The following is a 24,946-nucleotide window of genomic DNA, read 5'->3' as shown; positions in this document are numbered from 1 at the left end:
TTAACAAGTCGCAATGTTTGAGGAGTGCACCAATTGAGAACTTAAAAGCTATACATTACAAAGGGAACTCAAAAAATAAACTGATGCATCAGTAAGATTGGAAAAAATGACAGCATGCATGTTATATGTATTTGTGCAGTTGTTACATATGTTATATTCACCATACTGGGGTACAAATTCACAAAAGCATACCAAATACACTAAGTAAATTACATGAGAAGGTTTAGCACAAGATGAAATGAGGTACAATATAAACAAATTATTTTTATTTCTTTAGGTTGTATATAAAATACAACCAAATAGTTAACATAATTAAACAAAAATGCAGCTTCACATTTTCCAATAGTACAGCAGACCTGCGCCATCATTCTGAATGTGGCTATTTAAAAAGAAATGCAAGGTCTGAATGGACTCTGAGGCCAACTACTTTGTGTTACCATTTCAAGATTGGAAGCTACAAAATCAATTCACAGGCAGGAACACCTCATTTATACTGACTGACTGGAAACGTTCTTGAGCACAGAACCATGCACATGTTCTCAAAAAAAAAACCTATTTATGAAGTGCCTAAGAGATCACTTTTTTTTTAAAACAATGCAGACTGGCACCACACTGGAATTACACACCACATGGTGTCAAGACCAAGTAATGTGAGAAAGTCTCTCCAAGGGTTCTCAGATGAACTGGGAACTGGTTCCAATTAGGCTGTCACTTCTGTGTTACTGCAAAGATTACTCCACAATGATATAGAACTAAACTGTACCCCAAGTGGCTTTGTGTTTCTATCAAGTTTTTTTTTAAAGTTCTGTTTTTGAAGTTTACCTTGTTTTTATTTGTACTCTAGGTGAAGCAAATTAGTACTGAGGAATGGAACATTTTATCCGCTCGTCTCCCTCTCAATAATGGGCACCTTCTGGTCAGATAAAGCATGGCCCAGTGCAAACTGGAATTTTTTTTACTTCATCTCAAACAGTGCAAGAAGCCACCCATTACTGTACCAGTAGGATTCCATTTGCCCCCCGCACCCCACCCCACAACTACCACCCACCCACTTAACATATGCCTCGTGAATGTGAGAGTAGTTTTGTGTTGTGGACCTTTGTCTACACTAAACGGAGCTGAATTATTTCACATAGGACTGATCAGACCAAGACTATTCAGACAACAGGCAAAGGAGATCCTAGTGTAAAAGGACTATGTGCTAACTGCCACATACCCAATTTCCACAAGAGCTGACTTGAAAGCTGACATGCAGAAAGTGCAAAATTACAGAAAAAACCTGACCGGTTCAAACAGCAAACTTAATTTATAAATCAATGCAAAATAGCAGCGCAGGTAGGAGCTGCCGAAACTTCATAATCAGGGGCATAAAATGAGTCAACAGATCTGGCAACTCTGTTTCCCTCTCCACTGATGCTGCCAGAGCTGCTGAGTATTTCCAGTATTTTTCTGTTTCTGCCAATTTCCAACACCGCAGTATTTTGCCTTTATAAGAAATGAGTCTGCTGGGAAGCTAAGCTGACTCTGGGTACAGGATACATTTGCACCTCTACAGTGTCAGCATTTTTCAGCTCCTGTTAATTTGCCATGACCTGTCTGGAAGGTGTGACCAGTTTGAACAAGATTTCTGAACTCTACAGTAGTGCTCACCTTTTCACATCCCAGTAGTGAAAAAAAAAGTAACTACCTCAGATTTTTGTCTGCCCCCAACATGGCTTGAAATTAAAAAATCCCCACTCAGTATACTGTGCAGTATGCAGTGACACTGGCCTTAATTGCTCATTATTCCAAGCTCCTGAAATGAATTTCAATCCAGACACAAAAAGCAAAAGACAGAAGTGCTAAGGATTCTCGAAGGATGGTGAATAAACAAATTCTGTCACAGGGAGGGAAATTGCTGCATAAAACAATCAAAACTTGAGAGAAACTGTATGACACCCTGTCTGTGCTGTGGGGAGAAAGAGGGAAACTTTCAAGAGGAGGAAATTGAATTAAAACAAACTATTTCCCAGCTGCACAAGTTAAATACTTTTGCATTCCATTTTGGAACTAGTCATGAGAATTTTTAGTTTGAGATTATATTCCATTGATAAGATTGTAAACCTTCACATGGTCAATGGCTCTTCTGTATTGGTTCAAAATGGCTCATTAAATCAATTGACTAAAAAATGTAAAAAAAAATGTTCACACTTAGTCAAATCCCTCCCCAGAAAACACACAAAAAAGTAAAAAAAAATATTGGGGAGAGCTTGGGTCACGGGGAGGAAGTCAAATATTTATGGATTGACAAGCATATCACAATTAAGGTGGTTTTCGTCCTCCTTTTCCATTGCCTCCACTGCACAAACTGGTTCAATGCAGTAAGTGGAACAGTAGGAGACACTGGGCCAGGAACGGAGGCGGGCAGACGTTAAAAATAGCACTGTCAGCCGGCGTGCCAGTTCCCCAGCCCCTTGGTCATTTTCCTGGAGACAGTATGGAGGATCGGGGCTGCAGGGCTATCAGCCCGCAGTGGGGAGGTAGCCAACTGAACTAATTAAAGACCTTTTGAGGTTTATCGTTAGAAGTCGACTGGAACATGCCAGGTCCCTGCAGGCAGCAGTTTAGCTGCTTGGCAGGGGCCTCCCAGAGATAGACTGGGGGTGGGGGCAGTGGGGGTTGAGCACTCCAGGCAGTCTTGGAGGCCCTCCCTGCCTGCCTGGGTTCAGCTGCAACCGCAGGCCACTCTGTGGAGGGGATTCTCCTCCCACTGTGGTAGCCCAGCTACAAAGACTTTTTTTTTTTTTTTAAACTACAAATTCAAAAAAGTTGAGAGCAGGCACTCACTCTCTCTCCTGCCTGTCATGGCATCCTGTGGCTGTATTCAAGGTGGAAAGTCTCCTATTGGCCCTCCCGCTTTGAGAGCCTGCCCACCATCCTTAAATCGGACAGCAAACCTGCCCTCTGACCATTAATTGGCCAATTTGGGGAAATTCACTGATGATTGACTATTGCCCAGAGTGAGGGCTTTGGATCCCCATTTGAGCCTGACAGTTTAAGCCCACAGGAAAATCCTACCCCATCCCTGGTCTTAAGCCTACTCATGTTCTCATTTCTCCGGAGCTGTTATATTCATCTGCATGGCTGTACTCCATACAGCTCAACACAGAAAAGGCAATGCTGAATTAGAACACCAACCTAATCAAAGATTGCCACTGTCTTGGTGGGAAAACACTGAACCAAAGAAATGCCCAGTGCCCATTCTCTTTGGAGAAACCAATAGTTTCCATCATCATCTTTCCCAATGTACTGACTGTGCATAGCAATTCACTTAATAGCTAAACCAAGAATTATTGATACTTCAATTATGAAGACTAAGGGTGTGAACCCATGGCATGACTTTAAAAACACCAATCCTAAAGGTACTTCACTGAATCGTTATTTGTTTTCAAGTACTATATCAATACACAGTATGCTGATAGAAATACAGTTAAGCATGCTCATCCATAACCAAACAGAATACCTTTTAGAATGTTAATGAGCCCATGCCTATAACATTTTCAGATGTTGAGACTGAATGTAAATTGTGCTGTGATGCATCAGCTTTGAAAATCAATCAGGATAAACCTGTTCACATATACACATATGTATATAATACCTATTCTTTGCTTCAAGTCCACACTATGCTACACACCATCCTGTGAGAGCCTATGCACTAATGCAATTCGTTAACTGGGTGCATGAAAAGGTTGCGTAGGTTCACTCAGCCTAAATTTTTCCTTACTAATTTACAGAAGTAGTTTCCATTTGATTAATGTCTCCTTCAGATGCAGATTTCATTGCGCAAGAATGATAAAAGGGGAGTATTGCTTCCTATACAGTACGTATTTTGCAATGATCATACTTAAAGGTCCAGAACAGTCCCCTGATCACTACATTTTACTGCATTACCCAATGTAAGGATCTGACTGGTTAGGCTTTATCACAGCTGAATAGCAATACACAAAAAGAAACAAATAATTAAAACATACTTAGATCAGTGCTGCTATGTCCCTGCTTCTCATTGATAAATGGCTCTCCTTCAAGGCTCAAAACTATGATATGAACTTTCAAACAAAACAAAGCACTATTCCAGTGTAGCCAAGATGTCTGGAAATTACCAGAAAATTGCAACATTTATAGGTGCACAAAAATTTAAAATGATTCATATTTTCCACTGTATTATGAATGTATCAAGAAATAAAGTAATGGTGATCTACTGAAAAGAACTAGGATTCTTGGAAAATAGTGCCAACAGATGGGGACTGACAACAAAAAAAAAAAACTCAGTCTGTCAGAATGCAGGATCACCACTGAGCAACATGTACCAAACAGATAACAGGAACCTAGGCATTTGCATGCTGCAATTAGTTGACACTATTCCAATGATGTATAGGATGATAAAAGAGTTTGCAATGATAAATCTGTTAAAGCTATAAAGGTATAGAGGATTCATTCACAAATCAGTACCTATACACATTTTCAAAGTTAAACAAAGTAAAATTCATTTATACATTAATTCATTTTAGGACTCCTTTTTAAAGGTTGCCCTACGTTTACAGTCAATTAGCGAATGCTTAAGAAATACTAGACATATTCTACAGTGCAAAACAATGTTACGGCAATACTTCCACTTTATTTTATGTAACTTGGACATTCTTTTAAGTGTAATAAATTAGTCATCAGGGTTGCCTCTTTAAACACTATAGGGTTCACAGTCTATTTGTACAAACTCATAGTCGGACTCTGGTACATGCACATGTATGCATCACACAGCAGCCTTCGTGCAAAGCCTTGGATACTTTTAGGATCTAACCCATGTAGTTCCTCTGGTGACATTTTTAAATATTCTCCTATTTCAGGACACTGAGTCACTTGAGGGATGTTGTAGCCATTCTGCCCACCTACAAAAAGAAAACCAAAATTAATCAAATGGTTTTAATTCTAATGCGTTTCCTATAAATCATACTGCATAAATGTAGAGATTATGAAGAGTGGAACTTAACACTTTTCAAAAACAATCTTAGACCTGGAATTTCTAAAAATATGAACAATTTAAATCAGTTCAGCTTGAATCCCAATCAGCAACCATGCCATTTACTCGCTAATTTAAAAAAAAAAGCACATCTAAATGACTGCGTGTTTCGGAACAGGTCTACAGTTCGGAAAGATTTGAAACCAGTTAGGTTATTTATACCCTCAGTCAATAATTCCACTTTCATATTAGCATGATTAAAGCAGCATTGCTGTCTAACTGTGAATTGCGGGGGTGGGGGGGGGGGGGTTGGGGGGAGGCAAGGAGGAGTGATAGAATTTGAGGTTGCTTGCTAAAATGCATTTATTTTTATTTTGGCAAGATATTCACAGAATATCAATTCCCAAAGTACCTACAAAGCAAACCCTGAACCGACTGAGAGGACGTTGATTTATAAAGTCAGGTGAAAAGATAAAAAATGCTGTTATTGAGGTGATGTGCCCCCATTTGAGTACATTTGTACAGTGATGTACATGTGGTTTCCAGCTCATGCAGTTTTAAAAGGACATTTATGACAGGAAGCCCCTAATGATGATACTTTAATGGCAAAAACAATCATTTTACAATACAAGCCCACATGCTTGACTTATTTTTAGATTTTGCAGTGGGCCTTTGATCAAATTTCTAGTAAAATAGCACAAGTATTCCAGTCACAAAAGGAGACCATTAAATAAACAAAGAACCCAGAGGTTCATGAAAGGATGTACTTTATGACCAGGTTTGGATGTTTTCAGATGGACACACAACAGCACAGGAGGCCAACATTCAGCTCATCAAGTCCACACCAGCTCACCAGAGCAATCCAGTCAGTCCCTTACACCTGCTCGATCCCCATTTCCCTCAAGTATTCATCCAATTTCCACTTGAAATCATTGATCACCTCCACTTACACCACCCCGAGAGGTAGCGAGTTCCAGATTATTACCAATAACTGCATTAAAAAAGTTCTTCTTCACATCCTCCCTGCATCTCTTTCCCAAAATCTTAAATGTGTCCCTAATTCTTGTACCAACAGCTGATGGGAACAGCTTTTCTTGGTCTACCTTATCTAAACTTGTCACAATCTTGTGCCCTTCTAACAAATATCCCCTCAATCTCCTTTGCTCCATGAACAACCACCCCAACTTCTCCAACCTAACCTTGTAGCTAAAATCTCTCATCCCTGGAATCATTCTGGTACATCTCCTCTGCAGCCTCTCCAGGACCCTCACATCCTTCCTAAAGTGGTGCTGACCAAAACTGGATGGCCTAACCAGAGCTTTGTAAAGGTTCAGCATAACTTCCCTGCTTTTGTACTCCATACCACTATTTATGAAGTCCAAGATTCCATGTGCTTTGCTAACTACTCTCTCAATATGTCCTGTCATCTTCAAAAATCTATGCACATGAATCCCCACAGGTCCTGCTGTCCCTGCACACTCTTTAGAACTGTGCCATTAAGCATAAATTGCCTCTCCCTATCCCTTCTGCCAAAACACATCACCTCACACTTCTCTCTATTAAACTCCATTTGCCACTTGTCTGCCCATTCTGCTAGCCTGCTTCCTACATTTGATATAAATCAATGCAATAATTCTCCTTCCCTCAAGAGAACAGTTAACGCAGCTATGCTTTCATATTTTGCAAACCACTTTGGATGTTCTTTTTTTAAAAAATTAGGTTTTTAATTAAAAATGTATTTATTTAAACTGTTTTTGCAGCATTTTCAAGGTTGCTATGCAGTTAATCCCACACAGTCCCTCATGGCCAGCTTGAAATTGGTCAAAACCTTAAAAACAAATTGCTGAAATTCAATTTAAAAGCCAAGTGTGTTTCTTGCACTTGATGTCCATGGTCAGCACCACTCTGATTTATGCCGCGCAAGGCCCGGGCATGCATGATTGAAGAAGGCATGAAATTAGCAGAAGCCTCCAGTCTGATAATAAAAAGTCACTTAACATTTCTTGCTAAATTAATGAGCTATCAAATAAATTAGTGGACATAGACTGGAACACAATGTAGGCTGACATTACAACAGTGCAACACTCCTTCAGTAAAATACACCAAGTACCATCTTTCGGACGACACATTAAACTAAGGCCCCATCTGCGCTCTCAGGTGGATGTAAAAGATCCCATGACACTATTTGAAGAACAGTCCTGGCTTTCTCCTGGAATTCTGCCAACATTTATCCCTCAACCAGTACTACAAGATGAGAGTCATTTATCATTGCTGTTTGTGGGATCTGCACACAAATTATGTCACATTTTCCTGCATTATAACAGTGATAACATTTCAGAACTACTTCTTTGACTGTGAAGCTTGGAAACATCCTGAAGATCTGAAAGATGCAATATAAGGTACGCTCTCCTTCATAGTGGTAAAGGAAGAACGAAATGTAATTTTATGTAAAAATGTAATTCTTAAGCCAGTAATCAAACTCATCATTTTCCAAAGCATTCTGCTTTGCATACATGCATACGCAAGATCATATAACAAATGCTCTGCAATATATTAAAGGCATTTGAATTCCTTGCATCATTCACTGAAATAAAAGTTCTTGCAACTATAATTTGAGTCACACAGAAATTTGCTGCTTCAATCTGCTCCCTCAGGATTTATGTAAAGAACAGGTTCAGGAACATTTCAAGGCAGCAACATCCTGGGTTTCGGTTGCTGTGATTAAGTGCAAGCTTTTTTTGCATTTACAGTATTGTCTTAGAGATAAGTTACTGCCATGCTAAACACCATTATCTGTTACCCAATGCATTTTTATAATGAAATTCAGCATATTCAAATGACTCATTGTGTATCACGCATACTCAGGAATGGGCCTAAGGCCAGCACTTTTGGACCTGAAAAGTGCCCAGTCTACCTCAAACCCCTCTGGAAGGGTAAGGTATCTCAAAAATTTGAGCAACTAGCAACACAACCACTTCACACTACTACTATGCAGTAGCAACACAAGTGTTATTTTCCACTAAATGGATGCTGCCGTCAAGCCAAAAAAGATGTTTTGCCTACCACGCAAAATGAGTAATGTGGTATATGAATTCCAGTGCTGGTGCGATGCCAGGTACGTCGGCCGTATGTCCCAATGACTAGTGGATCATATCAAACAGCATGTCCCTTCGCCTGTTCGCAAGAGGCAGACTACTGACCATACTAAACCAGTCCTTGCAAAACTCAGAACACAATGTCTAACCTTAGATGCGATTCCACAATTGGACTGCACTCACTGAATAATCGCGAATAAGAATGACACTAACAACCAATTTAAGATCATCAGAGCGGCTTGCATTTATGCTCGCTAGAAGCTGCGTGTATTCATACACTGGGACCGGTCCTCTGCAGGCAAAAAGGAACACGTCCAGGCCCCGCACCATTTTTGACTTAAACAAAGCTTGGAGGGAAATAGTTCCCTGGTGCATTCTCCATGGCAACGCCTCAACCAGAGTCGACTTGCCAACCAATCAGCACCCCTTTTCTCATGCAGTATAAATTGTTGCTGCCTTTGAAATTTGGCATTCTTGCGTCTGTCCTGCTGAGCGCAAGACGAAAATCTTCGACAGCATGTCTCTTTTCAGCAATACTCAAGTTCTGTACTACCAAGCGATTATTCATATTCAAATTGTTCACAATGCTATCCTTGAAACTTCAGTTACCTAGAATCATAGAAAGTTTATGGCACAGAAAAAGAGGGCACTTGGCCCATTGTGTCTGCACTGGCCAAAACATAAGGTACACAGTCTAATCCTACCTTCCAGCATTTGGTCCGTAGCCTTGCAAGTTATGGCACTTGATGCTGATTGAAGATTGATTAACGTAGCAGATTGAAGCAACAAATTGCTGTGTGACTAGCTGATCTTAGCAGTTAGCACTCATTGTCTTTAAATTGCCCTTAAAATATAAAATACAACTAAACAAATGATACAATAATAGTAGAATGAAACTCATTTGTAGATTCCATTTAACTCAAGTAAAACTTAGTGTTAAGCTGCCTATTATAAATTTGCTACACTGGGCACAAATTCTGGTTTCCAGCACAATAAAGAAAACACACAAACAGCATGCAAGAGTAAAGGCACAAAAGTAGTACAGGTCATAAAAATTTCACTGTACCATCACGATCAGCCATGCTGTCAAAAAACAACCAGGCTGAGTCATCTGGGCCATATTTGACAAAAGCCACATAGTGGCTAGTCTCTATACAGAGCACAGCAAACAGTTTCATCTTCTGTCTAGGCACACAACACTGCCTCCAGGCATAGTCAGCCATTTGTTCTGGTAGAGTCACTTTTCTTTGTTTATGTCCTTGTCTCTTAGGATGAAGATGTACCTGGAAAAAAGAAAAGTGCATCAGTGCAAATTCAAGACACTATTAAACTCTGCACATTACAGAAAAATGTGAGCAACCAACAGTTCAAATACTCAGTTTTTCCTCAATTCATTTGAGCATTGCTAATAAGGATGGCATTTAATGATTTAAAAAAAAATAAAGACAACTGAATGATTTGCCAGGCTACTTCAGAGGGCAGTTTACAGTCAATCAAATTGGTGAGAGAGCAGAATTGCATATAGGCCAAACAGGGCAAGAAGGCCAGTTTCCTTCCCCAAGGACATTAATGAATCAGTTGGGATTTGAGAACAATTTGACTTTAAGCTCATTTTAGACTGGTAGTTTTAAGTGTCTTTACATGGAGAAGGAAGGAATTAAAAAGCACAGTGGCGCAGTGGTTAGCACCACAGTCTCACAGCTCCAGCGACCCGGGTTCAATTCTGGGTACTGCCTGTGTGGAGTTTGCAAGCTCTCCCTGTGTCTGCGTGGGTTTCCTCCCACAGCCAAAAGACTTGCAGGTTGATAGGTAAATTGGCCATTATAAATTGCCCCGAGTATAGGTAGGTGGTAGGGGAATATATGGACAGGTGAGGATGTGGTAGGAATATGGGATTAGTATAAATGGGTGGTTAATGGTCAGCACAGACTCGGTGGGCCGAAGGGCTTGTTTTCATTGCTGTATCTCTAAATCAAATAAATCAATCCGATCACCGTGGCCAATGTGGAAAAGGCGGGGGAATGGCACAAAGTGAATTGCTCATTCGGAAAACCAGTGCAGACACGATGGGCTAAGTGGCCTCCTTCTGCACTGTAACAATTCTGAGATGCTGTGTATTCTTTCATGTCTCAGTGACACAATCTGAGATCCAAAAGTAGATCATCTGCACTGCCCCTTCACCGAAGAACAAATAGCATATAAAAAGGCTCTCAGGCAAGGATTGTAAACATACTTCATGAAAATTTTTCTGTAATGCTTTTGTTGGAACTTTTATCATCAGATAGTCAACAAGCAAGGTTACATGACAAACCAAACAATACTGAGATCTCTAACAATTTAAAAGATTAGATAGAGTTTACAGGGCTAGCAAGGGCGATATGCAGAGTTGAAGGCAGCGACATGTTCACTCAAGTCTAGAGCAATATCATCCTGATTACAGTCACTGAACATTAATGGGGGCCAATAGATTTGCCTAGTTAAATGCAATTATTCTGGATTTGTAAACAGCGTCCAGTTATCTATAATAAACATCTTTTCCACCTGTCCTGATACTCAACCCGACAGGTGAAATGTTCATTAATTAATGGTATTAATTCAAATTCAAATTATTTTAAAACCAAAAAGAGTAAGTTTAAAATGTGTCCATGTTAAATCACAGTAAAGGAGGTCATGTAAGTTGTAAGGAGGATGCAAGGAGGCATCAAGGGGATTTGGACATGCGAAGTGAATAGGCAAGAACATGACAGATGGATGGAATATAATGTGAAGTGTGAAGTGATCCATTTTGCTAGAAAAAAAACAGAAAGGCAGAGTATTTCTTAAATGGTGAGAAATTGGGAAGTGTTGATGTCCAAAGAGACCTTGGTGTCCTTGTTCATGAGTCACAAAGCTAGTATGCAGGTGCAGCAAGCAATTAAAGAAGGTAAATGGTATGTTGGCCTTCATTGCATGGGGATTTGAGTACAGGAGTAAAGATGTATTGCTTCAATTGTATAAAGCCTTGGTTAGACCGCACCTGGAGTATTGTGTACAATTTTGGTATCCTTATCTATGGAAGGATGTACTTGCATACAGGGAGAGCAATGGAGGTTCACCAGACTAATCCCTGGGATAGTGGGATTGTCTGATGAGGAGAGATTGCAGAAACTGGGTTTGTGTTTCTCAGAGTTTCGAAGAATGAGAGGTGATCTCATTGAAACTTAAAATTCTTACAGGGCATGACATGGCAGATGTGGATAGGATGTTTCCTCTGGCTAGCAAGTCTAGAACAAGAGGACAGTCTTAAACGGTCTGCCCCTTAATCTGAGACTGAGATGAGGAGGAATTTCTTTACTCAGGAGGGTGGCGAATCTGTTCAATTCTCTATCCCAGAGAGCTGTGGAAGCTGAAATCATTGAGCATGTTCAAGACAGAAATTGATAGATTTCTGAATACCAATGACATCAAGGGATATGGGGATAGTGGGGAGAAATGGCAGAGGTAGATGATCAGCCATGATCTGTTTGAATAGCAGAGCAGGCTCGATGGGCTGAATGACCTACTCCTGCTCCTATTTCCTATGACTCCACTGTTACTTTATAAACAGTCTGCAGAAAATCAGTTGGCATCATTGAATCTTACAGCACAGTAGGTGGTCATTTGGTCCATTGTGGCTGTGCCAGCTCTTTGAAAGATCTGTTCAATTTGGTCCCATGCCCCAGTTTTTTCCCTATAACCCTGCAAATTAGTCCTCTTCAAGTGTATGTCCAACTGTCTTATGCAAGTTCCTATGGAATCTGATTGCACCACCCTTTCAGGTAGTGCATTCCAGATCTTAACAAACCTCAGTGTGATGAATTTTTTCCTGATTTCCCCTCTAGTAGTTTTGCCAATTACTTTAAATTTATGATGACCTCTGGTTACCAACCCACTTGCCAGAAGGAACTGTTTCTCCCTATTTGTTCCATAAAAGCACCACATAGCTCTAGATACTTCTATTAGGTCTCCCCTTAGTCTTCTCTGCTGAAAGGAGAACAAATCAACAATCTCTCCACATAACTCGAATCCCTCGTTTCAGGTATGATCCTGGGAACCCCTCCTCTATAGCCTCTCCAAGATCTTGACATCTTTCTTAAAGTGTAGTATGCAGAACTGTACACAATACCTCAACTAAGGATGAACCAGATTTCAAATGACTTCCTTGCTTTTGTATTCAATGCCCCGATTTGCAAAGCCAGGTATCCAATGTTTTCTTAACTGCCATAACTTACCCAATTTGTAATAAATTACCTATTACCTACAAATAAAATAAGCTGGAATATACATTTTAATGCATATGGGTATATTTAAAAAAATAAACACAAGCTTCAATCGCTTGAGAATATGCACCCCGGATCAGTCTGCCATTGCAACCCACTCAAAATAGTACCATTTAGATTACATTGCCTTTCCACATTGTTTCTCCTGAACTGCATCACTTCACACTTGTCTGCATAAAATTGCATTTGCAATCTGCCTGCCAATTTCAGCAGTCTATATGTCCTCCTGAAGTCTGGTACTATACTGCTTACCATTTACTACGTTGCCAAGTTTTGTATAATTTGAAATTGCACTCCCTATACCCAGGTCACTTACATACAACAAGAAAAGCAATGGTCTCAATACAGACCACTGGGAAATTCCATTGCATACTTTGCTCCAGTCAAAAAAATCTCTTCACCACAACTCTCTTGCCAAATGAAAGAAGTTCAAAGAACATACTATTGGTCCTTAATACATGAAGAGTTAAACAATATTACCATGTCGGAGTCCTCTTTTCTCCAAAGACAATAATAAAAATTAAAATTAAAAATGGAAAATGAGAGAGATCTGGGAATCCAGATTGAAGCCCCAACAACAATGCTCGCTGGTAGTGAGCAAAGCAAATCAGATGCTGGAATGTATCAAAAGGTAAATGTTGAGCCAAAATAGTGATGTAATTCTGCCACTTCATAAATCATTGGTGCCACTGAGCTCAGAATACAGTGTTAAGATCTGGTTGTCACAGTACAAAAAGGATACTGCAGTTACTGAAAGGATGCTGAGGAGAGCAACCAGAATGATTAAGGGGATACAGGGTTTGGATTATGAGGAGTGATTATATAAATTGGGCATAGTTTCACTACAAACGGTTGAGGTGATTTGATTGCTGTTTCTAGGACTGTAAAAAGTCTAGTTAATGCAGACCTGACAAGCTATTTCACCTTGTCCAGAACAGTAGAACAAAAAGGCACGGCCTGCATTTGAAGGAGGGTGAAATCAGAAATAAACTGTGGAAACAATATTTCATTGAGCAAGTGATCAACCTCTGGAACAGGCTCCCTAAGGAGATGGTGGAAGCAGTTAGCAATAATACATTCAAACGTAAATTAGATTTCTTTCCGAAAATAACATTTTGCAATACAATTTATGGGGAATTTCAGACACGATGGGCTGAATTTTCTGGCAGCGAGCATGAAACAATGCGCGGCGCACGCACGAGACATGCGCGGCAGCTCACTGACATGGAGGGGCAGAGCGTCCGCCCCGATGACGTCAAGGGGCAGGTGCTCCGTCCCCAGCAACGGCATCCGGTGACACTGCACAGGTGCAGCGCCATTTTTAAAGGGCTTCAGGCCCTTCAGTTTCATTTACATTTTTAAAGGTCCCATTTTAATAAAGACTACAGAAATATTATAATTTAACTTTGAATCCCCTCTCCCACGCCCCCAGAGTCCTCATTTAATAAACTGACATATCCCACCCCCACAAAAAAACACCTTTTGATATTCTGACCTTTATCCCCCTAACTTCAGCACCTTTGACCCTCAACCCCTTTCCATCATCCCCACAACCAATAGGAGTAGTTCTCCCCGTTACCCCCACCCCGAGCCTTCCTGACATCTAGACCCGTGGCAGGCCTCTCCCGGAAGGATTTTCCAGGTCCCCTCCACCATGACCCCCGACGTCAGGGGGCTTATAAAATTCAGCCCAACATATGGCAAGTATGTAAACATAGTCATCGTCAGTTCTTCAAGGGGCAAGTGAGGATTTTAATTTATAACAGATGTTTTTGTCTAGTTGGTATATAGTCTCACATCTTATGTGACTTCTAAAATCCACTAAGAAATATACCTACTTGGGTAGTACAAGCTTTGCAGAACTGCTTGATCTTTCCAGCAGTTATATCAATGTCCTCATAACATTCTTTGCATTCATAAAGTGCAAGACCTCCACAGATACGACAGTCCCTGGGTGCTAAGATTAAAAAAGACAAAAATATCAGCTAGTTGTACAATATCGTTTAAACTGTTTCAATATAAATTACATTTACTTATGAGAGCGTGAATGTTTCAGTACTCATCAAAATGATTCACAAAGTTTTATATCCACACGTTCATTGCTGGTGAGCAACAGGGAATTTGATTGAGGAATTATGAGCCTGCAACATCATCTTCCAAGTTTTTGAGTCAGTAATTGACTAGCCTCTCCTATGATTCTGCACACTACACGAACAACTTCGGTCATTCCAGGGTTGGGGGGGGTGGGGGTGTTACGTTATAGCACTAGCCTCTCCAAAATCTCAGTCAATAAGTATCCGAGAGACATATTACTGCATGATGCAGACCAGCTTTCAAGATCCACATTTGTTATTTGCTGAGTATCTAATTTCAGCTGGATTGATGATGAAAGCATTAGAACTTCCTTCAATGCACCTGGGCTAAGGAGGCAGAAAAAATAAAAATCACCAAGGGAAACTCGGCTCGATCACAAATGGTGAAGGAGCCACAATTTCTTGCAGCGCAACGCAGAAGAAAATCCATCCTCTGCCTTTTACAAGTATCTACACACCTCTGAACTCAAATTCCATTAACCTCTCCAGCTAAATCCAGTGGTAAGCAAGATACGCATTCTATTTGAGCGATCTTCTCCAGCTTTATGCCCCCGCTTGCATGTAACTTTCATTCATCTGACCCTAGACTATTTGCCCTGTGGCTTCTACTTCACCAGTGAAACAACATCTTGCAGCTACTTTGGAGCTTTCTCCTAAAACTACTTTGTTTCATAAGCTTTTCACGATAGAAGGAAAAGGTAACTAAAACCCTTTAATCGTAGCGTGGTAAGTGCTTTGAGACTTTATTACCTGAGGAGTGTGCTAAAAGTGCTAGCTGTTTTTGTGGAAGAGCCTGCCAAAAATCTTGTAGGCTTACAGTTAAAAGACGTACCAAGCGGCTGTCAGCACCGCCTTCTGAAGAGGAAAAAAGTTAAGTAGGGTACTTCTGCTTCACTTAATTTGTTGCAAATACCAAAAGGAAAAAGGATATTGTAGTATTAGTTCATTGTAAAAAAAAACTGAGTAGAAGACATTTCTCTCAGTTCAACAGCATAGTTGCAGATATGCCATTATTTTTTTTTTAAGTAAACCAATGACAAACAAATAAACTTGGCTAAAAGCAAAATATTGCAGATGCTGGAAATCTGAAATAAAAACATTAAGTGCTGGAAATACTTAGCAGGTCAGGTAGCATCTGCGATGAAGGGTCACAGACCTGCAACATTAACTCTGCTTCTCTCTCCACAGATGCTGCCTGATCTGCTAAGTATTTCCAGCACTTACTGTTTGTATTTTAGATTTTCAGCATCTGCAGTATGTGACGGAAACTACAGCTGCCAAAATGAGACATTAATTTCTTCATATGGAAGATTATTTTTGAACTGTTACTGGACCGAAATAATTTGTTTAAAAAGACAGGAGTGGCTGAAAACATGGCTGCACATTTGCATTCTAAAAGACAGTTGCATCAAGACAATGGGAGTATTCCCTGATACAATTAGCCAGATGGATTTTTGTCAATAGTGGTGATCAAGAGACATTGAATGTGTAAGAGCCAGCATTCCACCCCCACTACTGAGTGTCTGGTGAGCTTGAAGGAATCCACAAATCTCACAGGCGAGGCTGCTCTAAACAAGGAGCTAGTCACATGACTAACCTGCTAGCCAACCTGGAGTTAATTGAATTGTGCTCTCAGAACAGTTTTTGGAAGAGACTACAAGTCAACTTCAAGAAGAGAGCACCCCTCTCTCTGTCTCACACACAAAGTTGCACAGACCCACAAAAGTAACTTAAGCCTCAAGACAGAAGACCAGCGAAACAGGTCTGCAAGTGTGCACTGGGCTCCAACGAGAACTGCAAGAGTTCACATCAAAGACTTTACAACTAATCCAAAGCCAGCTATTACTTCAAACCTTTCCCCTTCTTTCTCCTCCTCTGTCTCTATTTGCGTGGGTGTTAATCGCGTATGCATGCGAGCATGGTCGCTTTGCGTATTTTTAGTAGTTTTAACTGAATTAGAGTTTTACGGTTAATAAACTTACACCTTTCTTGTATAAAATGAGGAAACGTGGTTGGTTGATTTCTTTGCAATCACAATGAGAGCAGTGAGCAAGGACACACTGAGGGGAAGTTGAAAACACGGCGTTTTAAAAATTAAACCCTGTTACGGCCCAAGAAAAGGCTGAGAGGGGAGCCCTAGACCCCATCCCCACCTGGTCATAACAAGTATTTTGCTTTTATTACTGCAATGAGACACAAATGTTGACTAGGACATTGGAGCAGCATCTTTAAAAAAAAAACTTAAATGCCAAAACATAAAATATACTATTGTATATTTGTACTATTGAAAAGTACAGAATTCTTAAACAACCAATAGATTAGAACAATGGATTTGCTTTCTTAAGGAATCAATTTCTGACGACAGCAGAATATGATGAAAGTAGCTACAAGTAGATATTTACCATCGGGTTATTTAAATTATTTTATTTATTATTTATTTATGAGATACAGCACTGAAACAGGCCCTTTGTCCCACCGAGTCTGTGCCGACCAATTAATCCCATATTCCCTACCACATCCCCATCATTCTCCTACCACCTACCTACACTAGGGGCAATTTACAATGGCCAATTTACCTATCAACCTGCAAGTCTTTGGCTGTGGGAGGAAACCGGAGCACCTGGCGGAAACCCACGCGGTCACAGGGAGAACTTGCAAACTCCGCACAGGCAGTACCCAGAACTGAACCCGGGTCGCTGGAACTGTGAGGCTGCGGTGCTAACCACTGTGCCGAATTGAAGTGGGAAAATTGGGATCTCAAGTTAGAAAAATCTGAAACCTGAGTAATCAGAAACAATTCCGAACTTCAGGAATTTTCATTTGCTGATAAACATCCCATTTTAAAAAGGAATCTGAACTGAACTGTAATTGGGCTTTTTGCAAAGTGGTACTCCCTCAAGTGGCTGCTAGCTATATTACAGCTGAAAATTTGATTGTGAAGCAATTTGCTTGCCGAGAAGCAGGGTCTATGTTCCAATTTTTATCAATAAGATCTCAAAACCTGTCAGACCACAAACATCAAGTGTCAACCCATCCGCAGCCAGACCCAAGTGGAAAAAAACAAACAATGATAATTCGGGACAAAATTAATAGGCACATGGACACATGCAGGTTAATTAAAGAAAGCCAAGATGGATTTCTTAAGGCAAAATCATGTTTAACTAACTTGGAGTGTTTTTGAGGAAGTAACAGAGGATTGATGAGGGCAATGCTGCTGATGTGGTGTACACAGACTTTCAAAAAGGCGTTTGATACAGTGCCACACAACAGACTTGTGAGCAAAGTTATAGCTCATGGAATAAAAGGGACGGGAGCAACATGGATACAGAACTGATTGAGTGACAGGAAATGAAGTAGTGGTTGATGGATGTTTTTCAGGCTGGAGGAAGGTTTGTAGTGGAGTGCCCCAGGGGTCAGTGTTGGGACCCTTGCTTTTCCGGATATATATTAATGACCTAAACCTTGGTGTACAGGGCACAATTTCAAAGTTTGCAGATGATACAAAACTTGGATGCATTGTGAACTGAGAGGATAGTATAGAACTGCAAAAGAACATAGACAAGTTGGTGGAATGGGCAGATAGGTGGCAGATGAAGTTCAATGCAGAGAAATGTGAAGTGATTCATTTCGGTAGGAAGAACATAGAGAGACAATATAAAATAAACGGTACAATTCTAAAGGGAGTGCAGGAGTAGAGGGACCTAGGTGCATATGTGCATAAGTCATTGACGGTAGAACAGGCTGAGAGAGTGGTTAATAACGTATACAGTATCCTGGGCTTTATTAATAGGAGAATAGTGTACAAGAGCAAGGAGGTTATATTGAACTTCTATACGACACTAGTTTGGCCTCAGCTGGAGCACTGCGTCCAGTTCTGGGCGCTGCACTTCAGGAAAGACGCAAGTGCATTGGAGAGAGTACAGAAAAGATTCACGAGAATGGTTCCAGGGATGAGAAACTTCAGTTATGAAGATAGACTGAAGAGGTTAAGGCAGTTTTCCTTGAAGAGAAGGCTGAGAGGTGATTCGATCGAGGTACTCAAAATCATAAAAAGGAGTCTGAACAGAGTAGATAGGTTCGAGAACAGTTTCTCCCTTTCACGAGTGGAAACGAGAGGGTGCAGAATTAAAGTAATGGGTAAGAGAAGCAAAAGCGACACGAGGAAAAACTTTTTCATGCAGCGAGTGGTTAAAGTCTGGAATGCACTGCCTGAGAACATGGTAGAGGCAGGTTCAATTGAAGCATTCAAAAGGGAATTAGACTGTTATATGAGAAGGAAGAATGTGCAGGGTTATGAGAAGGCAAGGGAATGGCACTAGGTGAAATGCTCTTTCAGAGAGCTAGTGTGGACACGATGGGCCGAATGGCCTCCTCCTGCATGGTAACAATTCTGTAGCAGGGAACTGTTGTAGATTAGCAAGTCTGAGTATCGCTTAGGGAAGGGGGTAACTTACGTGAAATGTAAAGTTTGATAGTAATTATAGAAAATTTTCATTACCCTGAATGAAAATGTAGGCAGCAGACACTTAGGTTTGATTGTCCTGGTCCCAGTAATTTAGGTGAGACAAGCAGCAGAGACAGCACAAAAAAAACTGTACAATATTTACTGTAGTGTGGTGGAGCTGCTGAGTGGGAATTGTTTAAGACTGGTGCTGGATATCTTTATAAAATGGACACAAAAGGCCTTGTGCAATATGAAAGTTTGTTCAGGACAGTAAATTATGTGGGATCAGATATCATTCAAAAAGAGATTTACAGACTTAGCATTTGGATAAGGAAGTGACAAATGGCACTCTAGCTGTTCAAGATAGTACACATGGGTTCATGCTAAAAAGAGTACTCAACGAGGAGAAAACCACATAACCAAGAAACAAAAAAGGTCAGAACTACATTAGTCTTCTTTTTGGAATGGCAATTCCAAGCACCAACCTATCATAACCTGAAAAATGCTAAGGTTAAGCATGATAACTCCTTCAGTTAAAGTGCTTTAATAGTTATGCCTATTCATAGCTTACAACTCTAGAAGAGTTGTAAATTTGAGTAAATTACATTCATGTGACATATTCAGTCACTCATGTCTTTTGTGGAAAAACTCCCAAAGAAGGAACCTAAATCATTGTAGAGCAAGGTGGACAGGCACCAAAAAAAAAGCTGAATGGGCCACATAGACTTCTCTTCGCAGGTTTTTAAAGTAACACTGAAAGAAGCAATGTGTTCTAAAAGCATTTAGAAGTACACTAAATGTCACTTACTGTCTTCTAATAAATCTGTGATATCCAATTCCAAAGATGGAAATATCTTATTGAACAACTTGAAGTCTTTTCCAAATCGAGGCATCTGAACAATGAGACATGAAGGCGCCTAAAAAGAACAATTGGACAATCATAGGGATTTTGATTATTGGCTACAGGCTCAAATGAACTTCCAACATTTCATATAGTTTATGACAATACTGTTTAACTGAGAACTTATCCAAGATGATCATATGCAAAGGAACTGTATAGTCAGATTCTCTTAATACTTCTATTTTCTCAATTCAATATCCATTAAACTACACTCAGATTTATCGTCATCAAAATTAAAACTTGTTTTAGTTTGCAAACAAAATGTAAATTAAAGCAACGATACGGTGTCTTCTCCAATTCAAAAGGGCAAATGCTGAATGCGTTTCTCCCGGTTAAATATTGTATTGCTAACACACAGGATGCTTGATTAATACTTTCAAAGGAAGGCAACTCCTGTCTATTTAACCTCAATATAAATAAACTTTTTGTCCACCAAGATGAGCAGCTCCTTATTTAAGACTGCTTCTGCACTACGCAAGATCCTTGATGGCAATGTCAATTCCTTATAGTATTCACAGTTACTGGCAATGTTGAATCCGCTGGGTTTAACTTCAGATTGTAGTTGCTTGAGTCACACCCTTGCGTCAGTGCCTATGTTGCTGACGAGGGTTTTGTATAGTTTAAACACAGCTCAAGAGCTGTAGTGCATCAATGTAAAGTTCTACGTTTGATAAAAAGACAGATGAGATCAAATAGATCAAAAAATACCTGATCTTCTAAATAAGGAAATCCAATCATATTATCAAAACTAAACAAAGCTTTCCAGTTTACTCAGAGGATGAATATTTTATTAACTTCTGTGCATCACTAATTACAAATGAAAGTTTGTAGTTGTGCAGCTTTGAGATGTTCATTGAAATGTTCCGTACCTCAGCAAATTTAAGGTCACTGGTAATGAAGGACCATTCAAGTAACTGCTGAATTGTTGGGACGCCAACATTTTCATTTTTATCCATGAATATTTGGTAAAAGAAACAGTCTTGAACTTTTTGTCCAGCTGATCTGCATAGAAACAAATTTTTTTTTTTAATGCAATGAATCCTACAAATATGAACCACTTTTGTCCACCCAGTGGTTTAGTCAGTAAATATAGCACCCCTGAGAAATACAAACCAAGATGATTGTAGGTCCAATCCCCAGTGCCTGTTTAGTTAGCAAACCTCAGTGCGACAGTAGCACACAAATATATTAGTATCCCTGTACCGTGTGGACAGCCGGAGATTCTTGATCCAGCTCAAAATATTCATATGGCCTTCAACTGAAAACACAATCTAATGTTATTATAATAATCTGCACAGTTAAACTATCTAACATTTACTGCACAGGCTTCCCCCCACCACGCAATCCTCCCACGCCCCCCCACCCCTGCCTGTAGGTCGAGTCACCACTACAAGACAAGACAAAAGGTGGTGCAGAAATCCAAACATTTTCATACTATAAGAATAATTTTAAAACAAAGTTTTTAGCAAGATAATGTGTTAATCAAAAAGGCAGAACAGGTGGGACCTTGATGGGTGTGTAGGTCTAAAAAAAAGGCCAATAAATCATGATATCATGACATGCATTGGTTCAGGCGCATTGCCTCATCATAAACTTGTGTATTTTTTAAATTTCTCAGGATGTGGGAATCCCTGGCAAAAATCTAATTTTTTGCCCATTCCGAGTTAACCAGAGACGGTGGAATTGGGTACTTCTGAATTGCTGCAGTCCTTCTACTGATGGGGCACCCACTATATTATTAAGTATGGAATTCCAGGATTCTAACACAGCAATGATAAAGAAATAGTGATATATGTCCACATCAGGATGATGTGCAACATAGAGGTGATGATCTTGGACGTAGAAACAAGAATCTGTTCTGGTGCCAATGGCTGATCTACGACCTAACTCCATATAATTTGCTTTTGCCCCATATCCCTGAATACCCTTGGCTAACAAAAATCTATCAGTTTTAAAATTTACAATTGAACTAGCATTACGTCATTTACAGAAGAGAGCTCCATGTTTTTAATTTCACTCCTGAAAGGCCTGGGTCAAACATTTTGACTATGCCCTCTAATTCTAGACTCATCAACTAGATGAAAAAGAGCAAATTGGAAGAAACCATCTGTCCCCTTTAATATCTTGAAATTTTGATCAAATCTCCCCTTAACCTTCTAAATTCCAGAGAATAGAACCCTAGTTTGTTTAATCTCTCCCCATAGTTTAACGCCTGGAGTCCAGGTATCATTCTAGTAAATCTACAATGTTCTGATGAAAGGACATCGACCTGAAACTTTAACTCTGTTTCTCTCTCCACAGATGATGCCTGACCTGCTGAGTATTTCCAGCATTTTCTGTTTTTATTACACAAGGAGGTTGATGGGTAAGCACAACTAAATGCTTACTGCATTAGGAAGCTTGTCAGTTCGATGTCAAGGAGCATGAAGGTCGCCGCCACCAACTTGGCGCTTTCAAAAGCTTGGAGTCCATCCTTTCCAGCATGGAAGCTGTGGCTAACACCATCAGCCACTTCTGTTCCCAAACAGGATGCACCACCCGACAACCAATGTCTCAGCTTCCACTGCAGCACAAACAGCTTCCGCTGCAAGTCTGGGTGCTGCTGTGGAAGCTCTCAATAAAGTCATGCAAGATCAGATGGCTGTCAACATGGCTGTGGATAGCAGTGTTCAAAGGGGCTTGCAGGGTGTTACAGCAGTCCAGTGATTTGTCCTCCAGCAGATTACAAGGATTGCTGAGCTGCCACCCCAGGAAGTGGCTCCATGGATGACAGCATCCTTGCTCCTGCGCCTGCCACTCCACCAGTGCCCTTGCTGCTGTCTGTCAACTAGCCAGCCCAGGCTGCTGCCGCCCTTGCCTAGATGTTTCAGTCTTCAGTCTGGCCTTCAAGGCCAAGAGCTGTTCAAGGTCATCCTCCGAGTTTGCAATCTCCTGCAATGAAATTCTTCAGCCTTCCAACCACCATGCTACAGCCACTGAAGTAGCACTGCATAGGTGCTCTAAGACAGGCAAAGGCACAGCAGACGGGGAATAAGGAATGCACAAAAATGATCAGTTTATGTTTGTGTGCAATATGGCATGATTTCATTTATAAATTTGGTTTGGAATGTTTATTTTGTGGTGGCTTTTATTTTTGCATAGTCACCAATAAGTTGATGTGATGGTCAGTGACACAGGGACAGTGAGTGGGGAACTGTTAACGAACGAGGAATTGGGGCTGCAGTTACTGGTATCTCACTCAAAGTAATTCTTCCTCTCCTCTTCCTCCTCCGTCCTGCTCTGTGTGGCCTCTGCTCATTATCTTAACCATGCTCTATTCCAAGGGGAAGGGTCTACTAATGCACCCATGTCTGGCAGCAAGTGGTTTATACAGAAATCTTTAAGTCAGGAAAAAGTCCTTCAGCACTTGCCACACCACTCCCTACACTTTTGCAACTTGAAACAACGATGGAAGCACCAAACACTTGCACAATTGTACCAACAGCCAGCAGAAATCAACCAGTAACTAAGCTGTACATAGTTGATGATCCCTTTCAATACCACTGCTGATGGGTCTTTCCTACCGCTTAACGTGCGTTCAGCCTCATCAGGGACAAAACATGGCATTATCTGGAGCTTGGAGCTTGAAACAGCAGCGCCGGCATCAAATCAGCATGTGACATCATGTGCGTGCTCTGTATACTTCCGGCAGCTATTAGCTGGGCACGCGCTAATGCCTTCACCAATTATGGCATACAGCGCAATTCTTAGCAGAAGCGTGCTAGGATCAGATGCCATTTCAGTCCTCAACCTGCATCCATTGCCGAATCCAATTTTGCACCCTAAGTGGCAGTTTGGCTTAAAGGTAGCACTCTTGCTTCTGAATCAGAAGGTTATGGGTATAAGGCCCACTACAGGATTTTGGCATATAATCAAGGTTGACATGTCAGTGCAACACCCAGTCAAGGTGCATGCTTTTTGACGACATGTGAAATGAAGTAATGTCTGCCTGTACAGGTGAAAATAAAAGATCACACGGCACTTTCTAAAGAACTGGGAATTCTGGCCAACACTTATCTCTGAACCAATATCACCAAAGCAGATAGTTATTAGCCATGCACAAATTGGCTGCCACAATTGCCTACATAACAGTGACTCTGCTTCATTAGCCACATTTGGAAATTTTGAGGAAATGAAAACATTATATAAAGGCAAGGTTTTTTTCTTTTTATGACTACATCTGTATGACAAAACTGGACAGGAAGTTTTCACTCATAAAACTACTATCTTGACCACATGTAAATGATTAAATCTTTGACTGGGGTTTTCCACTTCTATGTTCATCAGCCCAAGATATTTTTTTAAATTCCAAACACTTTAAATTGTAGGTGAATGAGTGCAGAAGCAACAAATACTGGCCTTGAAGAGCATTTGTAATGCAAGCCTTCAGTTAGTGCTGATAAAGGTTTGCTTACCTGATTTTCAACAAAGGTTCTACCTTTAATATATGATAAAACAGTATGTTGAGAAATTCTTCTGGATCTATAAAAATAGAAATTTTGGTTAGTCAAACAAATATAAATGTCCAAAAACTAGTGTTTTAATTGGCATTATAGAACAACAGTCTCTACATTTATCAAATGTTTTGTAAATTTCAATTTTGAATGAAAGATGTTCCCTACTATCTACTTGAGATATAAATAAACAGAAATTCAGTAGATCCCCTTCAGTGTTTATCTAGTTCTATTTAAATCTGGCACTTCAAAATGATCACCACTTAAAATGTTCTTGAAAACTCATGACACCACCATCTCAGGCATAAATTAAAATTAATCACTCATGGGCTGGATGGGGTAAGCCTGTAGACCTCGAGGGCTTTTGTTTCAAATCTAAATCTAGACTCAGATGGAAATGATTTAAATTTCAAATGTCTGAACCAACTCCTAGTGACCAAGTCCACAGCACAAAACTGAAAATTTACAATGGTGTAAAAGGAAATATTCTGGTATTGAGGTTAAAACACAAAAGAACAAAGAACAGTACAGCACAGGAACAGGCCATTCGGCCCTCCAAGCCTGCGCCGATCTTGATGCCTGCCTAAACTAACACCTTCTGTACTTCCGGGGCCCATATCCCTCTATTC

At 40.3% G+C, this 24,946-nt stretch overlaps 1 protein-coding gene across 3 annotated transcripts in view; it reads right to left on the bottom strand.

The window, feature by feature from the left end:
* Positions 1-251: 251 nt before the first annotated feature.
* Positions 252-24,946, bottom strand: part of cyld (cylindromatosis (turban tumor syndrome)) — a 74,242-nt gene continuing 49,547 nt past the window's right edge. For all 3 annotated transcript variants that reach the window (XM_068049440.1, XM_068049439.1, XM_068049441.1), the window contains 6 exons: positions 24,279-24,345; positions 20,694-20,826; positions 19,732-19,840; positions 14,225-14,343; positions 9,155-9,371; positions 252-4,922 (listed from right to left, as the gene is read on the bottom strand). In XM_068049440.1, coding sequence (XP_067905541.1) covers positions 4,738-4,922; positions 9,155-9,371; positions 14,225-14,343; positions 19,732-19,840; positions 20,694-20,826; positions 24,279-24,345 — 830 coding nt within the window. In that variant the 3' untranslated portion in view covers positions 252-4,737. The remainder of the gene's footprint in view (positions 4,923-9,154; positions 9,372-14,224; positions 14,344-19,731; positions 19,841-20,693; positions 20,827-24,278; positions 24,346-24,946) is intronic.

The sequence above is a fragment of the Heterodontus francisci genome, chromosome 17 (genome assembly GCF_036365525.1).
Source record: "Heterodontus francisci isolate sHetFra1 chromosome 17, sHetFra1.hap1, whole genome shotgun sequence".
Classification (NCBI taxonomy): domain Eukaryota; kingdom Metazoa; phylum Chordata; class Chondrichthyes; order Heterodontiformes; family Heterodontidae; genus Heterodontus; species Heterodontus francisci.
The sequence above is the reverse complement of the archived record's forward strand: the minus strand, read 5'-3'. Positions and strand labels throughout refer to the sequence as shown.